This window comes from Leucopleurus acutus, assembly GCF_964270905.1.
Source record: "Leucopleurus acutus genome assembly, chromosome: X".
In the NCBI taxonomy this organism is placed as follows: domain Eukaryota; kingdom Metazoa; phylum Chordata; class Mammalia; order Artiodactyla; family Delphinidae; genus Leucopleurus; species Leucopleurus acutus.
In genome coordinates, this window is record NC_139148.1 from 38,221,892 (window position 1) to 38,239,666 (window position 17,775).

The 17,775-nt window shown below is 42.7% G+C and overlaps 1 protein-coding gene across 1 annotated transcript in view; it reads left to right on the forward strand.

Moving 5' to 3' along the window:
• MAOA (monoamine oxidase A) overlaps positions 1-14,872 on the forward strand; it is a 72,667-nt gene extending 57,795 nt beyond the window's left edge. The window contains exons 7-15 of the mRNA XM_082864322.1: positions 25-174; positions 600-759; positions 1,628-1,724; positions 5,339-5,392; positions 9,182-9,239; positions 10,741-10,838; positions 13,976-14,087; positions 14,293-14,355; positions 14,542-14,872. Coding sequence (XP_082720448.1) covers positions 25-174; positions 600-759; positions 1,628-1,724; positions 5,339-5,392; positions 9,182-9,239; positions 10,741-10,838; positions 13,976-14,087; positions 14,293-14,355; positions 14,542-14,688 — 939 coding nt within the window. The 3' untranslated portion in view covers positions 14,689-14,872. The remainder of the gene's footprint in view (positions 1-24; positions 175-599; positions 760-1,627; positions 1,725-5,338; positions 5,393-9,181; positions 9,240-10,740; positions 10,839-13,975; positions 14,088-14,292; positions 14,356-14,541) is intronic.
• Positions 14,873-17,775: the final 2,903 nt, after the last annotated feature.

Below are 17,775 nucleotides of genomic sequence, written 5' to 3' on the forward strand. Positions count from 1 at the left end.
TTTCCTGCCTGCCTTCTCCTGTAGGAACGGAAGTTTGTAGGTGGATCTGGTCAAGTAAGCGAGCGGATAATGCACCTCCTCGGGGACAGAGTGAAGCTGAGGTGTCCTGTCACCTATGTTGACCAGTCAGGTGACAACATCATGATAGAGACATTGAATCATCAACTTTATGAGGTAATTCAGTTTCGTCAAAAAAGAGCATATATTATGGGACTTCCCTGGTGGTCCATTAGTTAGGACTCCCCGCTTGCACAGCAGGGGGCACAGGTTCGATCCCTGGTGGGGGAACTAAGATCCTGCATGCCGCACATCAAGGCCGGAAAAAAAAAGAGAAACTTAAATAGGTCTCCTGTCTTCTGTAGCTTCTAATTAAATATAATCCAAGCAGTAGCGTAATTAATGCTGGCGTATTTCTGACTCGGTCTTCCAAATTACCAGACTTGGTCGACTGCCCTATTCTGTTTTGTTGCCTCACAGTGGCCTCATACTGTACATTGTTACCGCTTACTGTCATTCGAAATGGTAAATGTGATGTTTCACGCTCCCTGCAAAGACTGCGACTCAGGTTTGAGATGGTATCTTGTGTCTGTGTGTTTTAGTGCCGATACGTAATTAGTGCCATCCCTCCAACTTTGACTGCCAAGATACACTTCAGACCAGAGCTTCCTTCAGAGAGAAACCAGTTAATTCAGCGTCTTCCAATGGGGGCTATCATTAAGTGTATGATGTATTACAAGGAGGCCTTTTGGAAGAAAAAGGGTAGGTTGCACTTATTCATGTCTAAATTGTATTAAGCAAAGACCATGCTCTTTTAGGAACATTTTATGCTACACACTGAACAGTAAAAAAGATAAGTGTTTCCAGCTGGTAGAGAAAGGATCAGAAATCTCAGTCTGTCCACTCCTCATAGCCCCGGGCAACACAAAATGACCCCAAGAGCGCTTGCTGGCAGTGGGGGGAAGGAAGAGGTCCCTCTGGTCGCGGGACCACATTGCCCAGACCCCTGGCATATGTCTCACCACTTACTCTTCATGAGCAGAGACAAAGGAGCACCATGGAAAGAGCACTCCTTTGAAGTTACACATCCCTGGCCTCCACTTGCTTACTAGCTGTGAGGCCTCAAATGACACTTCATCTCTCTCAGCCTCAGCCTCTGTGTAAAATGGTAATGAGACCTGCTGTTGGGGTGTTGTGAGGATAAAATGAGGCAGAGTCTGGACAGATATGGTGTCTGTTGTTGCTAAGCCTTCAGCTCACACTCAAAGGATTCCTTCCTGCCACTTCTTCCATGGTTTCACAGGGGTGATTCCCTCTAACACACCCCCCTCTTTCCCATGTATTCCAGGACTCCAGGGCCATCTTCATTTTACTCATGCACTGATCATACCTGACCTTTATGTAAAGGTCACCGAGATGGGTCATTTTCTAATGTGTCTGGATGACCAACCAAACATCCTTGTATAGTCAGTGTGCGTATTTAATAGTAAATAACTTCTAGAGTTGGGGCAAAGACCAATAGTTTAAGATTTGCCTTCCTCTTAGCAAAAGAGTTATATATATATATATATATCCTTCTTAAATCTCTGGTGAGGTTACTCAGTCTCCTATTGATTTTCTTCTGGTTAAGATTACTGTGGCTGTATGATCATCGAAGACGAGGAAGCTCCGATTTCAATAACCCTGGATGACACCAAGCCAGATGGATCGCTGCCCGCCATCATGGGGTAAGTTAGAGCTGGGTGTTCTGCATTTTTCAAGCTCTGTTGATGTATTGGTGTGTGTGCTGGCAGAACATGTTGTTTTGCACTAGAGCTCAAGCAATGCCAAATAACCCAACAGACAATTTATGTCATGTTTCCATGTATGAAAATATTAGAGTATGTGGCACAAGAACACTGAGAAACTTTACTAAAATTAACACCACTTTGAACTTGTGCCCATATGTTTCTTTCCCCCATAAACTTACACGTGGAGGACAGAGAAAAAAACGCAGCTAGACAGGCGGGATGGTAGACCACCTTGCCTACAGGATGTTGACAACCATTCTGGAATGAGAACTGTTTTATCCTGTAAAACCTTCCAAAGTTATGTTTTCTGGGCTTTATTCCTTTCTCCATTCTAGACATCACTACCTAGCAAGTGTCAATATGTTAATTGTTGGAATTCCAGTGGTTAGGACTCCGCGCTTTTGCCGCCGAGGGCCTGGATTCGATCCTTGGTTGAGGAACTAAGATCCCACAAGCTGTGTGGCACAGCCAAAAAAAAAAAAAGAAAGTGAAGAAAAATATGTTAATTATTACCCTGGGAGATAAGATGGATGACTAATGAGGAAGTGCAGTTCAAAGGAGAACCAGGCCTTGAGTGTAGGACACTTTTTCCAGTAGGTCACTCTATGGCTACTTCACCAGGGATGGTCCAGGGCAAGGTTCTGTGTCTGGAAGAGGAGAGCTCTTTTTCTCTCCTACCATCCCCTCACACAGCTGCTCTGCCCTCTGGAGACTAGGGGTCCAGAGAGGGAATCGGAGCTCCCACAAAGAGATTTCTAAGGAGTGCCGTAGCCTCCCAGTTGCCATGTCTTTTAGTCCTCCTCAAAGCAATACAAACAAAAGGGCTATTTATTCTACCACATTGCAATAAAAGAGCACAGCTTCTATAGCAGTCAGTGACTTTAGAAACCAGTGGTTTTCCCCTTCACCCCGAGGAGAGTTGAGCTCATGTGCATTGCATCACTGAAGGGAAATTACAAAATCAAAAGGAGCAGACCCATGACCCTAGGGACTTAGAAAAAGGCTATGCTACTGGACTGCCAACAAGACATTTTATAACCACTTCTCTGGCTGTAAAATATAAGAAATAGCACCAGCCTCCCTGGTAAGGGCAGGTGCTCACAATGTAAAGACTATAGGAACATTGCACCCTGTTCATCTCTGACCCCCCTGGGCAAGAAAATACACAGATTGTTTGGGCAGTTTGCCGTCACCTTCTATGTGCCAAAGAAATGCAGGAGGTTGAGGTAGAGGTTTCAGGAGACTTGTCGGTCAAGATCAATCCAACTGTAGATGAAAGAATATTGATGTTCTTCTTGCCCTGGGTATTAAATACTGCGGCATCTGCTCCTCTGGCATTTCTTTACGTTTTTTAACAAGGACACGTATTGCAGAAGCCTTCTAGATGGTAATGGGCTTATTTAGGCAGCTCCTAGAAAGTGATACTCTGATCTGTTTTATCTGGACAATCGCTTCCACCCTGTTCTTGCCTTGAAGCTATATTGCCTCTACCCTGCTCTTTGCTCTAGGCAATGAAAGCCTTGAAGACAGGGGTGGTATAATTGCCCAGCACTGTTTGTGATAACTAGTGCCTTTTGGAAACTAGAAAGGACCTTGTACTTTAGAGCTGTGAAATGTTCCCAACCCAAAGCCAGGATGTTTAATTTCTCCAATAAAACACCAAAGGAAGTTCAATGATAGTTGTCCGTTGTTACAATTAGATCAAAGAGGTTATTTCATTCATGACTTGAGATTTGACAGATATAGCCAAACCTAACTGCCCTTTATTTTTTTTTTAACATCTTTATTGGGGTATAATTGCTTTACAATGGTGTGTTAGTTTCTGCTTTATAACAATGTGAATCAGTTATACATATACATATTTTCCCATATCTCTTCCCTCTTGTGTCTCCCTCCCTCCCACCCTCCCTATCCCACCCCTCCAGGCGGTCATAAAGCACCGAGCTGATCTCCCTGTGCTATGTGGCTGCTTCCCACTAGAAAAGGGAATTGTAAAAAGCACCCAAGATCTAAAAGGGTTTTCAGATAAATCATTTAATCTTTTATCAGATGTTGGTGATTTTCATTGAAATACTGCGTACGTCTAAAATGATTGATTCTTGCAGAAACCTAAAATTTAACTAAAATCATTACCAGCAAGCCACAACATAAAGTGTTAGTTAAATCAACCAAAATCATGACTATGTCCCCAGAAGTTCAATGGTTCAAATTTCTTAAACACTCCACAGCTTTGTATCTTTGCTTCGCAGAATGATCTCGAATAACAACTCTAAAGGAATTGCCAATCAAATTGAAGAACAGTTTAATTGGGAGGGGGGCTTGAGGGAGAGGATGAAATGCCTGTTTTCAGCACTCACATTTTCAGTCTTGATCTACTTGTCTTTTCGGTCTAGAACAAAAAAATACAATTTTAAAACTTTTTTTTAAATGGAGAAATAATTTCATTGTCCTTTAGCTCATTTGGATTTTTTGAAAGCTTTCTAATAATAGCATAACTAAGGATTTCTTGTCACAATTCAATTCTTTAAAATATACATGCAATTAGTAATATCAGTATAATAAATAGAATCTATTTGATTAAAGGGAAGCAGAGAGATTATAACTGAGTTTTACTGAGCCACTGAATTTGAGGACTATGCTAGGCCAGTTTTCCAGGAAGCCAACTCGGAAATGGAGATTTGGGTGCAGGAGGTTCTTCGGGAACTGCTATGGGGACCGCTACCTGGGGGGAAGGGAAGGAATCAGGATTGAGCAGAGGGAGAGGCTGGGCTCCGGTGTTGCCCCAACAGAGGCCACAGCCATCCCTTGGGAAACTCTGGAGCGGGGATGGCCCACCAGAGGTGTCTGCACTGAGACGAGGGGGTGGGCTTTGGTACCCACCACACTCCGGAGCCAGTCATTCTGGGAAGGGATGGGACCTTGCACCAGGCAGTTCTCTGCTACAGAGTGCAATTGCTAGGGAGGGGTTTGGTTGTGAGCTGAGAGTAATGAGCATTTGGTCCTGAAGAGGGATCTGGGTGGCCCACCATGGCAGCCACTACAGGCACTTTTTTTTTTTGGGCCACGCCTCGTGGCATACGGGATCTCATTGCTCCCCGACCAAGGATCGAACCCTGTGCCCCCTGCAGTGGAGGCACAGAGTCCTCACCACTGGACCGCCAGGGAATTCCCAACAAGCACTTATTGATATTTGTTTTTCCAGCTTTTATCAAGTACTTGGCAGACAGCAACAGTCATTACCAGGATAATCATTTAAAGCAACATTAATTCATCTGACAGTTCATTTCCTACTGTATGCCAAGGACTGTGCTAAACTTTGGGGGTAAAATATTGAGTAGGAGGTGACCTGTTGTTTAGGATCCCACAGCCTAGCAGGGAGGACAGAGAGGCAGATGAAGACAGTCTGGCATTTGCTCTAGTAGCGGGAAATAATGGGAGGGTGTGGGAGAGTTTATTAATGCTGAGTAGGTGGAGGCAAGAACACTTTAAAGAGACAACTCTTAAGATAAACCACTGTCGCCTAATCGTTCAAATGTAACCTCTCTCTCCAGCTTCATCCTTGCTCGAAAAGCTGACCGCCTTGCTAAAGTCCATAAAGAACTAAGGTAAGTATTTACACCTGAAACGTATAAAAGGTTAGCTTTATATTGTGCTTGTTGCACTGACAACAGGATAACAGCATTATGAAAAATGCAATAATTCATTAATCTCAAAATCTCAACAAATCAACCTTTTTGTATTTCACTACGCCCCCTTGACTCAGTCCTTGCCCATATGCGTGTATCAATTTAGTGTCACATCTTTGTGTTCATTTTACAGTGGTTGAGAGGTAGGCTTTCCCAGTAAATGGATGGAGAAAAATCATTTTAAAAAGTTAGCTGTGAATAAAGCTTAAAAGGACAAGTCCCAATCACCTTGCCAGACCATTAGTCTTTCTCCAAGGTTCTCTGACATGTACTTTTTCTGAAACGCAAATCTTTACATAGGTCTTCCAACCTATTCCAACTTGTATACATAAAAGTATGCTCCTTTGATTATCTGGGATACAGCTCTGATGTTCCCTCCTCCCAAGAGCTTCCCAGTAGAAAACAATTATTTTAGGACAATGGCTTTTTTCCTTTTTCTCCCTTTCTCTCTTTCTGTTTTGTTGTATTCGTTTTGCTTTGTTTTGCACTGGAATCCTTTGTTCAAGTAAAATCTTACCTGGAACTCTTACCTGGAAACACTCATTACGCTGTTGGGGGGCTGCCTCTGGACATGTCTGGGCTTCCCTTCTTTAGGGTTACCCTAAATCCTTTGTTAGCTTTTGAAGAAGGCCAATACGCAGGCAAATGTATACTTCTCTCTGCATTTGATTTAAAAATTAAGCAGCAAATCCACTAGCAGCCCTTGCTTTGAGAGCTACTTTGATGACTTTGCAAGTCAGAGAAAGGCCGCAGAAGTTCCCACGTTTGCACACGGATTTGTTTATTTGAGCAGCCGTGAGATTTGATGTCAGGAAGGGGGAACCCTTTTGTTGTTCGCCTACTCACTCAATAGAGGAAGAATTTGGGGGTCCAGTGATGGGGAATGATTTGTTCAAGGCTCCACCGCTAGCTTCTGACAGAGTCAAAAATAACATCGAATGTGTGCTTTTTTTCATTACGTCACACTAAGCTTGACATTTTCTTTTGGATTTCCTGCATTCCCTCCTTATTAATAGTAAAATAAATACCAGCCTGGATGTAGACATTTGGTTATGATTCCACATAGTGGCTAAACTTCTCAAAATTTTTATAAGGCAAAAACCCTTAGAACTCCGAATGTCATTGACTAAAGTAATGGTTCTCAGGACCAACTGCATCAACATTTCCCAAAGAATGTTTGGAAAATTTTTCTGAGGCTGGTAGATCATGATTTGGTAGGTTAGGGGTGGGGCCCGAGTACTTGTATTTTCTAACAAGCTTTTTGAGTGATTATGATGAGCAGCCAGATTTAGAAACCAGTGGGTAAATTCAACTTGCACAATGACCTCTTTTGGCCATCATTTAAAGTATGCTCTGTTGGGACTTCCCTGGTGGCGCAGTGGTTAAGAATCTGCCTGCCAATGCAGGGAACACGGGTTCAAGCCCTGGTCTGGGAAGATCCCACACGCCACGGAGCAGCTAAGCCCGTGCGCCACAACTACTGAGCCTGCGCTCTAGAGCCCACAAGTCACAGCTACTGAGCCCACGTGCTGCAACTACTGAAGCCCGTGTGCCTGGAGCCTGTGCTCTGCAACAAGAGAAGCCACCGCAATGAGAAGCCCGTGCACTGCAACGAAGAGTAGCCCCCGCTCGCTGCGACTAGAGAAAGCCCTCGCGCAGCAATGAAGACCCAACACAGCCAATAATTAATTAATTAATTAATTAATTTTTAAAAAATAGTAAAGTATGTTGTGTTATTTTTAGAGTCCAGCTAATCAATCAGTGCATTGCTCCAACATCCTTATCTTATATAACTTTTCTAAAAAATTTTTATATTAATGGGAGGAAGGGATGGAGAAGATAATTTCCTGATGTGTTTGTATGAGCTAATCCTTGACTCATTTAATAATGTGAAGTATAGTAAATAATGACTTATTACTAGTTTATTGTTCATGAATGAAAAATTGCCTACGAAGTAGGTTGATTAGATTTTTAAGGTTCACTCTGTTTTAACAAAGATTTTATTATTTTTTATATGCTGAAAATAAGTTAAGCATTATTAAGTTTTTCAGAATAATGATTGTCAATACTTTTGTTTTCTAACTGACTCAAAATGTCAGAATTATTTCTTGTAACACTCATGTGAAGTAGGTAAGAATCAGTCACCTATCTTATCATAGCATAGGAAAGATGGTACCATACTTGGCTGAGGATGGATTTTGATTCAGTAAGTTTTTATTGAGCACTTACTATAGGAGGGATGCTCAGGAGAGTAGACCCTCGACCTGCCATTAATTAGCTGAGTGATGTTGAGCCAGTCTCTTCCGTGCACTGAGCCTCAGCCTCCTCATGTCTGAAATGAGGGGCTTGGATTAGACAGAGAGAGACAGTCAGGTGGACAGTAGTCTTGAGACTTCTTCCAGTTCTGCCTTTCCTTTATCATTATTGATCTGTAGTATGAACAGCTCCTTGAAGGAGCTGTATAAATGGTGTAAGTGTGAGCATTTGGATAAATTTATAAAGTTACATTTTGTCTCACATTATTCAGAGAGATTGGGGACACATTTAAAAAATATTTTCTAATATAACTTGGCAACATTAAATTGGCGTCTTTTTTTTTGGCTGTGCTGCATGGCTTGCGGGATCTTAGTTCCCCGACCAGGGATCAAACCCGGGCCCCCTGCAGTGAAAGTGCAGAGTCCTAACCACTGGACCTCCAGGGAATTCCAAAATTGGCGTCTTTTAAAATCTGTTTATTACTAATAACTATAACCTTCCCTTCCCCCCTTTCTTCCCAGCTCAACATTGTTTTGCCTTTTGTCTCTTTAGCTTCTAATGCTTGTCTTACAGATTTGAATTAAACCCTTTGCCATATTTTTTTACAGTTGCTTATTAGCCTGTAAAAAATATTTTAGAGCACTTTTTTAAAAAGTTTTATTGGGGGCTTCCCTGGTGGCACAGTGGTTGAGAGTCCGCCTGCCGATGCAGGGGACACGGGTTCGTGCCCTGGTCCGGGAAGATCCCACATGCCGCGGAGCGGCTAGGCCCGTGAGCCATGGCCGCTGAGCCTGCGCGTCCGGAGCCTGTGCTCCGCAACGGGAGAGGCCACAACAGTGAGAGGCCCGCGTACCACAGAAAAAAAAAAAAAAAAGATTAAATGGGGACTTCCCTGGCAGTCCAGTGGTTAAGACTCTGCACTTCCACGGCAGGGGGTGCGGTTCGATCCCTGGTTGGGGAACTAAGATCCCACGTGCCATGCGGTGACGCAAAAAAAAAAAAAAAAAGATTAAATGAGCTTTATATGTTCATAGATCTTTAAAACATAAATATAGGGTAGTTAAAAGACACCATCATACTTACTATAGACTTGTAAGAGAGATTATTTTTAAATTTTACATATTCCAGAAAAGTGACTTAGAATCAACTCCTAAAACTGAATTTCATCTCATTTTCCCCATTTTAACTGAATAGATATGGTATTAGGTAGTGAAAGAGGCAAAAATGTAAAAGAGAAGAAAAATTCTGTTGCATCTTCAAAGCACATGACTGTATTCAGGAAAAGAGTTAATCTGAGTGCAGAGATTCATGGAACTGTTCATACAGAAGGCCATTGATTTTCATTTTTCCCTTAATAAATCTAGTTCATTGGCAAGAGCCCTGGAACTCATTGTGTTTATTCTGTACTCATCAGTCATTACTTCCTTAACATTTTTTGGTTCTTTTTTATAGGAAGAGGAAAATCTGTGAGCTGTACGCCAAAGTGCTAGGATCCCAAGAAGCTTTACAAGTAAGAAATCCCCAGCTTTAATCCTTAGCAGGTTCTGCTCTGTTTGCTCTAAGTGGTAAAGCAAAGCGGATTCTGGTTTCCTGACAGTGTTATGAAGAGAAGGAATATGCTTACTGGAGGTTTAACTTCAGCAATCACAAAACACCATTAAAAGCTGCTGTCAGTGCATGCAATTTCTGATGCAGCAGTTTCCTGGGCTGTTTAAATGTTCACTGGATAACTGGCAGCCAGTTGTAATGAGAGGCAGGAGCTACAGGTATTATCTCCAGAGTGATTGAGATCAGTTCCCAGAACAGAGGCCCTGCCCTCTTGTCAATGTCAAATGACTGCTGCAAAATAAAATCCCAGCTGTATCGTCATTTGTTGGTGAAGACACAGTAGTATATACTTGATAAGATAGACTGAATCTGGACTCTCTGCCCAGGTCAAAGTCATACTAATTTGTTTTTCTATCTGAAGACTCTATTCACACTTCATTTAGAAATTTCAGTGCTTTCAATCCTCCACTGAAAGCAATTATGAGAATGAAATTCTTTTTAAAGGCCCTACCAGATAGCTGGGGGCTCTTTCAGGGGATTATCTCTGAACTGTTCAAAGAATAAACTTGCAGAATGTGTTAGGGAAATCAGAGAAGGTTCTCTCATGTCCCTTGGGAAACATTTTTCATCTTTAATTGTTCCCTTTTTAGCAGGATTCCCATCATTCACGTTTCCAGCTGAGAGAAGGGGTTCTGAAAAAAACCTTTTTCTTAGACACTGTGCTTTTCTTCTACCTTCTCCCTCCCACCCTTTTTTTTCCGGCAGTAATGCCTTGGTAGATGGGGAAGTAAAGTCTGCTATTTAGAGAATGCGGAGATTGGAGCAGACCTTTCCAGAACCTGATTGTTGATGGGGTCCTAAAGACTTCAGAATCTGCATGGAGATGCCCTGTCTTCCAGATATTGGAATACTTCACGTCTCTCCTGGGCAAGAGGTTGAGAAAGTCAAAGTATACACGTTTTGTCAGTTGGTACCTCACAAAAGGCCATTACTTGGTACTGTCGTGTTTCCCCTTAAGTTAGAAAAACGGTGCTGTTTTTTTTTTGGTACAGACTATAATTTTATTTCTCACAGAACACTTAAAATCTTCATCCTCATGGATTTTAATCATCTGTAGCTATCCAACATCTTTGAATACTTTCCTTATATTTTATTAACTTCCCACATTTAAAGTCCCTCTTTCTGGAGGTAGAGAAGATTCATCTCTCAAGATTCCTAAGCAGTGCAGATTCTAACAAGGAGACATACACATGCCTTGAATCTGTAAATGAGAGACAGGAAGAGGTGGCCGTGAGAAGGTGACTAAATATTCTAGTACACGTGGTCGCAGAGCCCAGGAGCAGTGCTGCTTTTTTTTTCATGTAAACTTTCTGTTAAAGCAAAGTACATAAGAGCCTTTATTGTTGACTGGTGGCCTTTCAGCTTTGTCTTCCCTTTGAAATTTTCTCCCCATTTAACTGCAGCCGGTGCACTATGAAGAGAAGAACTGGTGTGAGGAGCAGTACTCCGGGGGCTGCTACACGGCCTACTTCCCCCCGGGTATCATGACTCAGTACGGAAGGTACTACCCAGACGCTATACCGGTTGATACAAGGCGTGAGCCAAACTTAGAAATAGAGAAGCAAAGCTCAATGGGAATTTAAAAAAATAGCAATCAGCATTCTTATTTCTTTTTTTTTTTTAATTTAAATTAAAATTGTTTTATTACTGATATTAAATTAGCAAAGCCCAAATCAAGTGATGGAAATCTTGAATTCCCTCCCTAAACAGAACCAAAATTGCTTAAACATTACCAAAATAGCTCCACTTAAGCAAAGTAGATTTACATTTCTTAATATGAGAAAACAACAAGGTAGGTTAGGTTCGTATAACAAACAGTACACGCTCTATAAAGTCTCAGGAATACCCAAATGTTTTCTGGTTTGGATATGAAAGAGGGGACCATATCAAACTGGCGTTGGTAAGCAAGCCAATGAGGTGTAGCAAACAAAAGCTGTTACTAAAAACAACTCAACAGCAGGCCATATGAGTATGAGCCCATCACAGTCAAAATCTTCAACTGTGACCGGCAGGACCAACATGGGGGGCGTGGGGGCGTGCAGATGTGGTTACGGACAGAGATATAACGTGAGGGGGAACGCCAAAGGAAGGGAAAGAAACCAGCAGCAGGTGAAGGGTGTCCACTCTTCAGCTGTGCTGTATCAGACACAATCCTAAGAGCCAGGCCCTTTTCAGCCTTTAAGACGACACTACAGTCATCCCTAAGCCAGGTTCTCTCTTCTTTTGGTTCTTCTCTTCCTATAATACATTGCCTCTCTGATTTATGGGGGAGGCTCTCTAGGTAAACATTATACCAGATAAAAGGCGAAAGAAAAACAGGACCAAGAAGACATGCTTTCAGCATTCTTATTTCTAATGTCCCAGATAGTTTGTATATTTCTGGATGTCCATAGGAAAAGAAGTATGTCCGTACATAGGACAGTAGCTGACAGCACATAAAATAATCGTAGAGCACTGGTGAGGATTTCAGATGTTGGCGCTACGTGTGAGAATTCTGCAAGCTGCAGTGTTCTCCAAGGGGCCTTCTCGAGCTCAACTAAACATTTAGTCTCGCACAGCTACTCTAGGCTCCTGGACAGCAGTCTACATAGAAGGACATGGGCTAAACATGTCTTGCCGGCAGAGCAGCATCAGACATTCCTCTTCACGGGGAAGCATCCTCACTCACGGGGAGTTGACACGCGTGCAAGATGGGAGAGTTCACCTTAGCTTAGAAGCCGCATGCGTCACAGGAGCCATGGTCTCTTATAACAGCCTCATAGGCAGTGTCCAGGGTCCCCGCAAGGGACATGCCCAGTTACAAGATGTACCACACTCAAGAAAGCCCAAAGTTATAGACTCGTCCCAGATATTTACAATTCATGACAGTTTCCCATCCCAGATACAATTTACCAATGTGGGGATGCAAGAGAGCCATTTTTACCACAGGCAGTGCTGCCTGGCAACATATATGGCATTATACCTTCATCAGGTTTCTAGAGGGACAGAACTAGAAGGTTAACTCAAGGTCACGTGTGTCCACAGAGAAGGAAGAAGGGTTTGTTAACCCTTACCTTACATGAACTTTTTGTTTGTTTTTTCTTGATTGAATTATTAAATAAGCAATGATTTTAGTTCAATTTTAGGTTTATGCCAGAATCAATCATTTTAGACTTGTGCAGTATTTCAGTGAAAGTCATCAATATCTGATGAAAGATTAAATGATTCATGGGAAAATCTACTTAGGTCTTGGGTGCTTTTTACGATTCCTTTTCCAAAGGACAGTTAGTATTGGCTATTTGTGTCAGATCTCAAGCTGAGAATGAATAGCCTTTGTTAGGGATAACTGTATTGATGAACTGGAGTGCTTCTGGAGTCTAGAAGATGGGATGAGGATCATGAATAGCTGAAGCTAAGGATTTCTGAGTTGGAAAAAGTCGTGACAGTGGGTTGAGGTGAAGGCCTTTGGGGCAGAGGTAACGGTTTAGGAGATTTCATGAAAGTGGCTGGAGACGTGGCAGGAGTCAAAGCTGACAAGGTAGGAGGTGACAGTTGCTCATTCAGCTCAACCTTTCCGTGGGTCTCTTCACTAGGACCTCTTCATAAGAGAAGGCCCATTTTGCTACCCTCAGGCAGTCTCTAGATAAATCCATAGAAACTAACTGTACAGAAGTTTTTTTTTTAATTGAAGTATAGTTGATTTACATTGTTGTGTTAATTTCTGCTGTATAGCAAAGTGACTCAGTTATGCACTTATATGCATTCTTTTTTATATTCTTTTCCATTATGGTTTATCCCAGGACATTGAATATACTGTTGTTCCCTGTGCTATACAGTAGGACCTTGTCGTCCATCCATTCTATATGTAATAGTTTGTATCTACTAACCCCAAACTCCCAGAGGTTGTTCTTTTTTTTTTTTCTTTTTTCTTTTTTTTTGTGGTGCGCGGGCCTCTCACTGCTGTGGCCTCTCCCGTTGTGGAGCACAGGCTCCGGACGTGCAGGCTCAGCGGCCATGGCCCACGGGCCCAGCCGCTCCGTGGCATGTGGGATCTTCCCGGACCGGGGCACGAACCCGTGTCCCCTGCATCGGCAGGCGGACTCTCAACCACTGCGCCACCAGGGAAGCCCACCAGAGGTCGTTTTTTAAGGAGATAGACATATAATCCTTCGGGTCTTTCCTTTGCTAGAAATCAGTTTCCCTCCCTGTCTTCCCACTCACCACCATGGTTCCTCCCGGCACCCTGGGAGTATCTGCATGGCTGGGGTCTGCAGTCAGATGTGATCTCATGAAGAACTCACCCCTTACTGTAGGTAGCAGAACGGGCTGCAAACAGGAAACATGCAGCACATAGATCTGAGTGTGATCTTAATGCATATTCTTATATTTCTAATTCTGGCTGGCTAGAAAAAGGTCATCATCACCTTTAGTGATTGACGAACTGACGGCCTGATTGTCTCTGGCTTGAAAGTTCAGATCCTTCGGTGCAGGCCCAGGAAACAAGGAGGAACCTTTCACCTTTGGCTGAGTTGCACGAGAGTTTTGGAAACAATCTGAGAGTTTCCTTGTCTTCTGCGGGGTAGATGAGGGCAGTGATTGGCTCATTGATCCTCAGCACTTTCCCAGGTAACTCTGTGTGACCTCTCTGTTCCCTTGAAGGGTGATCCGCCAGCCCGTGGGCAGGATTTACTTTGCTGGCACGGAGACGGCCACACAGTGGAGCGGTTACATGGAAGGAGCAGTAGAGGCCGGAGAACGGGCAGCTAGAGAGGTAAGACAGGAAGCCTAGTCACCCTCCCTCCCGAGTCCAGCAACATAGTTGGCATCTGGTCTTTCCAGATCTTACCACTGATGGTCTATATGTCCACTTCTCTGCCCCTCACTCCACACACGAGGCTCATCTGTGGCCAGCAGGGCCTTGAATCTGTCGAAGCTACAGAACCTCATTTCATAATACCATGGCCACTTTCTTTCAGGTCTTGAATGCTTTGGGGAAGGTGGCAAAGAAAGACATATGGGTCCAAGAACCTGAATCAGAGGTAAGTTTGGCAGCTCCGTCTGCATAGACCAGGAATTGCACGTAAAAATCTCTCGTCTTCTAGCCTCTGATGTCATTGTAGATGCCACTCTCCAGGGCAGATCCACACACTGATTTTACAGATATGTTTTGCCCCTCCTTGTCCATGTAAGAGTTTTCTGCTAAAGATCTATGTTCATTCATCCAGGATGTTCCAGCTGTAGAAATCACCCACACCTTCTGGGAGAGGAACCTGCCTTCCGTGACAGGCCTGCTGAAGATCGTCGGATTTTCCACATCGATAACTGCCCTGTGGTTTGCGGTGTGCAAATCCAGGCTGCTGACCCGATGCTGAAGTTTCAGCTTCATGCTTTCTGCTTACTCTTTCCCAGCATCATCAAAAGCAAAATGTTGACAAATTGAAAGGCTGTGTCATCAGATCATTTTTAAGTGCACTGATTTAACCCCTCAGTTTAATCTCAGTGTATCACTTCCTTAATTTCCGTAAGATCAAACTCCATCTTGTGATTTGTCTATAGACCAGCTCGTATTGATTGGTAGAAGATAACCTTGTGATCAATTTCTTAATTTCAAGAAGTTAAAGTTGACATGCTCATAAGAAACAATTTCTGTGTCCTGTTTTTCTCCCCTTTAACACAAAACGTCTGATGAACGCAGAAGTGAAGCATTTAACTTTCTCCCTGTAGAGGCCGAGTAGGTTAAGGCCCAGCCTGTGACTGTCCTTTGAAGTCCTTAACAAAGGGTGAAGTGTAGGCCCAGACCCCAGAGACTCACAGCTTCCTGAGGTGAGCAGCTCCCACTTTGGATGAGGGAAAGCAGTGGAAGTAGGATTCAGGCCCTCAGACCAGTGAGGGGACAACATCTTGTGGGCAGCTGCCTCAGGAATCTCCTGACCACTTCTAATTCCTGTGAAGTTTCTAGACATCTAGGCTTCGTGCTGGTTTGTTTGTATTTGTCCTCTTTTTCTTCTTAAAGAGGACAGTGTTTACCAAGGTAGAATGCATAAATTGACTTGCTGTGACTTGACTGTAGCTCCCCAGGTGAGCAGACTCAGATAGTGGCAAGAGTGTCCCCCAAGAGGCCTCCCTGACTCGCTCTGCGTGAGACCGACTGCAATAGGCTTCTTCTCGTCCTCCTGGAAGGTGGTTAGACTTGGCTTGTTGTCCATAACATTCTCTGCCAATTCCAGGGAAACTGTAGTTTCCTTTTTTCAGGTACACCCTGGCCTTCTGAAGGCCCCTAATGGCATTTTTTTTTTCTACAGCCATAGTAAAATTAGGCAGATCTGTTAACTTAAACATGTCTTCAACATGGTTACCTTTGAGTAAATACCATCATGCCAATTTCTCTCAAATAAGTACTGGAATACGTGACAAATTTCTGATTGTTATTTCTTTCTTTCTTTTTTTGGGGGGGGGGCTGCTTTGAACACTAATTTTTTCAAAGTAAATGCTTTGGTCTCCGTGGGACACTCAGCTAAGAGCATCGAGGGGGTGCTGAGAGTGTTATTTCTCAAGACTATCAAATACTGAAAGGAAATGAGGGCTCTTACTATAACCCCACTTGCCTTAGTTATTAAGATTTATAAAAGACATGAAATTGAGTGATTTTATATATGAAGACTAAGTTCTCTGTCTTAGGAGAAATGTGGGCTCAGAACAGTGCTCACCTCTTATCTCTCCCATTTTAAAAACTGTCAGGGGAGTTCCCTGGCAGTCCCGTGCTTAGGACTCGGTGCTTTCACTGCTGGGGACCCTGGGTTCGATCCCTGGTCAGGGAACTAAGATCCCGCAAGCCCTGAGGTACAGCCAAAAAAAAAAGACTGTCAGATTTTTAAAAACCCCTTCCAAAGGTTTCAGCCATAAAGTATCTTTTTTTTAATATAAATATCTGGGAAAAATCAACACAGATGTGATCAAATAAAGCCGTTGAGAAGATTCTGTGGACTCAGCTACCCAGGTGGTAGATACCCAGTAATACCTTATCCTGCATCATTGATGAATGAGGCCTTTCATTTTAAATGAAGTTTCTAGCTAGCTGAAGCTTATTCTTTATGTGCCAAAATTTTTAAATCAATTAAAATTTTGATGGACCTACTTCCACACATTTATTATATAAGCTAGATTAAATTCCTTTTTTAAAATTAATCAGGTCAATCATTCTGCATCTGGATTATTTTATACTTTTATCATAGAGTATACCGTTTATAGTAGAATGATGACATTTTTAATAGTGATACCCTTGTCTTTGCCCCTGTACTAAACGTCACCCAGTTGTTTTATAGCTGGTGAGTCTGCTGCTGCTACCTTCTCCCATATTCAGTATTTCGTTTCATATCCTTTTTATCTCCATTATCTCTCCATAACGCAATCTAATCCGCTGTCTATTTTTTATCGAATGGGAATTAAACATTGCCAGAGGAGCCAACCCAAGTTTATTACATAATTAACCTTATTGTAAATCCAATATTACATCCTCAAAGCAAAGTGCAGGATTTTTCTGCCACTCTTTACCTTGCAATTGAAAAGTGTTTTAGCTAACTTGGGAGTTATGGTATTGTCTTGGATATGCTCCAATACATAAGGACTTGCTGCATTTTATACCAAACTGCTTTGAGAAATCACATCCCTGATCTATTTCAGTTGTTTCTGTTTGCTTACTGAATAACTCGGCTCTGACACACCTTTTGGGAAATGCTGACTTCGACTTAACTGGCAATGGTTTTAACAGTCATCAGCTTGTTAACATATCTAAGTCTCAAATGTTGAAGGACTCCAGAGTATGTGATTTACCCTCTCCTCAAACTTTTTAGCAAACCAATTAATTTATCCTAATTAGATCAGCCCCATTAAGCTACAGATTATCAAAAATAAAGGCCAGCCCAGGTGTGCCTAGGCATGAAATTGGAGCTGAGGACTCCCAACATGCATGAGGTGGTCCAGCACCAAGACGCCATAGGTCTTCTCTTCCACCCAGAGATACTCAAGTCAGTTTAAGCAGCTGATCGAACCTGGCCCTGTTAGGTCAGCCGCTTCACAGTTCTGAAGGCTGAGTCAGCCTCACTCCATAGTAAGGTTGAGAATGAGATTTGAAAAGTTAACCTTTTTGTCACAGCTGTTAAATAAGGACTTATATTAGCCTGAAGACAAAATATCGAACGATTGTGAACTGTGTTTAGTTTGTGAACTTGGCGCCTAATGTTCTGTCTGAAACGTGCCCCAGTGCTACACGTGGGAGTACACACGTGTGTATGTGTTGCCATTGAAGTACGATTTTGCCTGTGTGGTACTGTTTTGTTTGTTAATAAAGTACACTATCACCTCTGATTCAGACCTGGCTCCTCTATTTAGGTGATGGTTTGAAAGTTAAATGGCTTCATATAGCAGGAGGTCACAATGAGACGTTGTCCGTGGAGGATGGG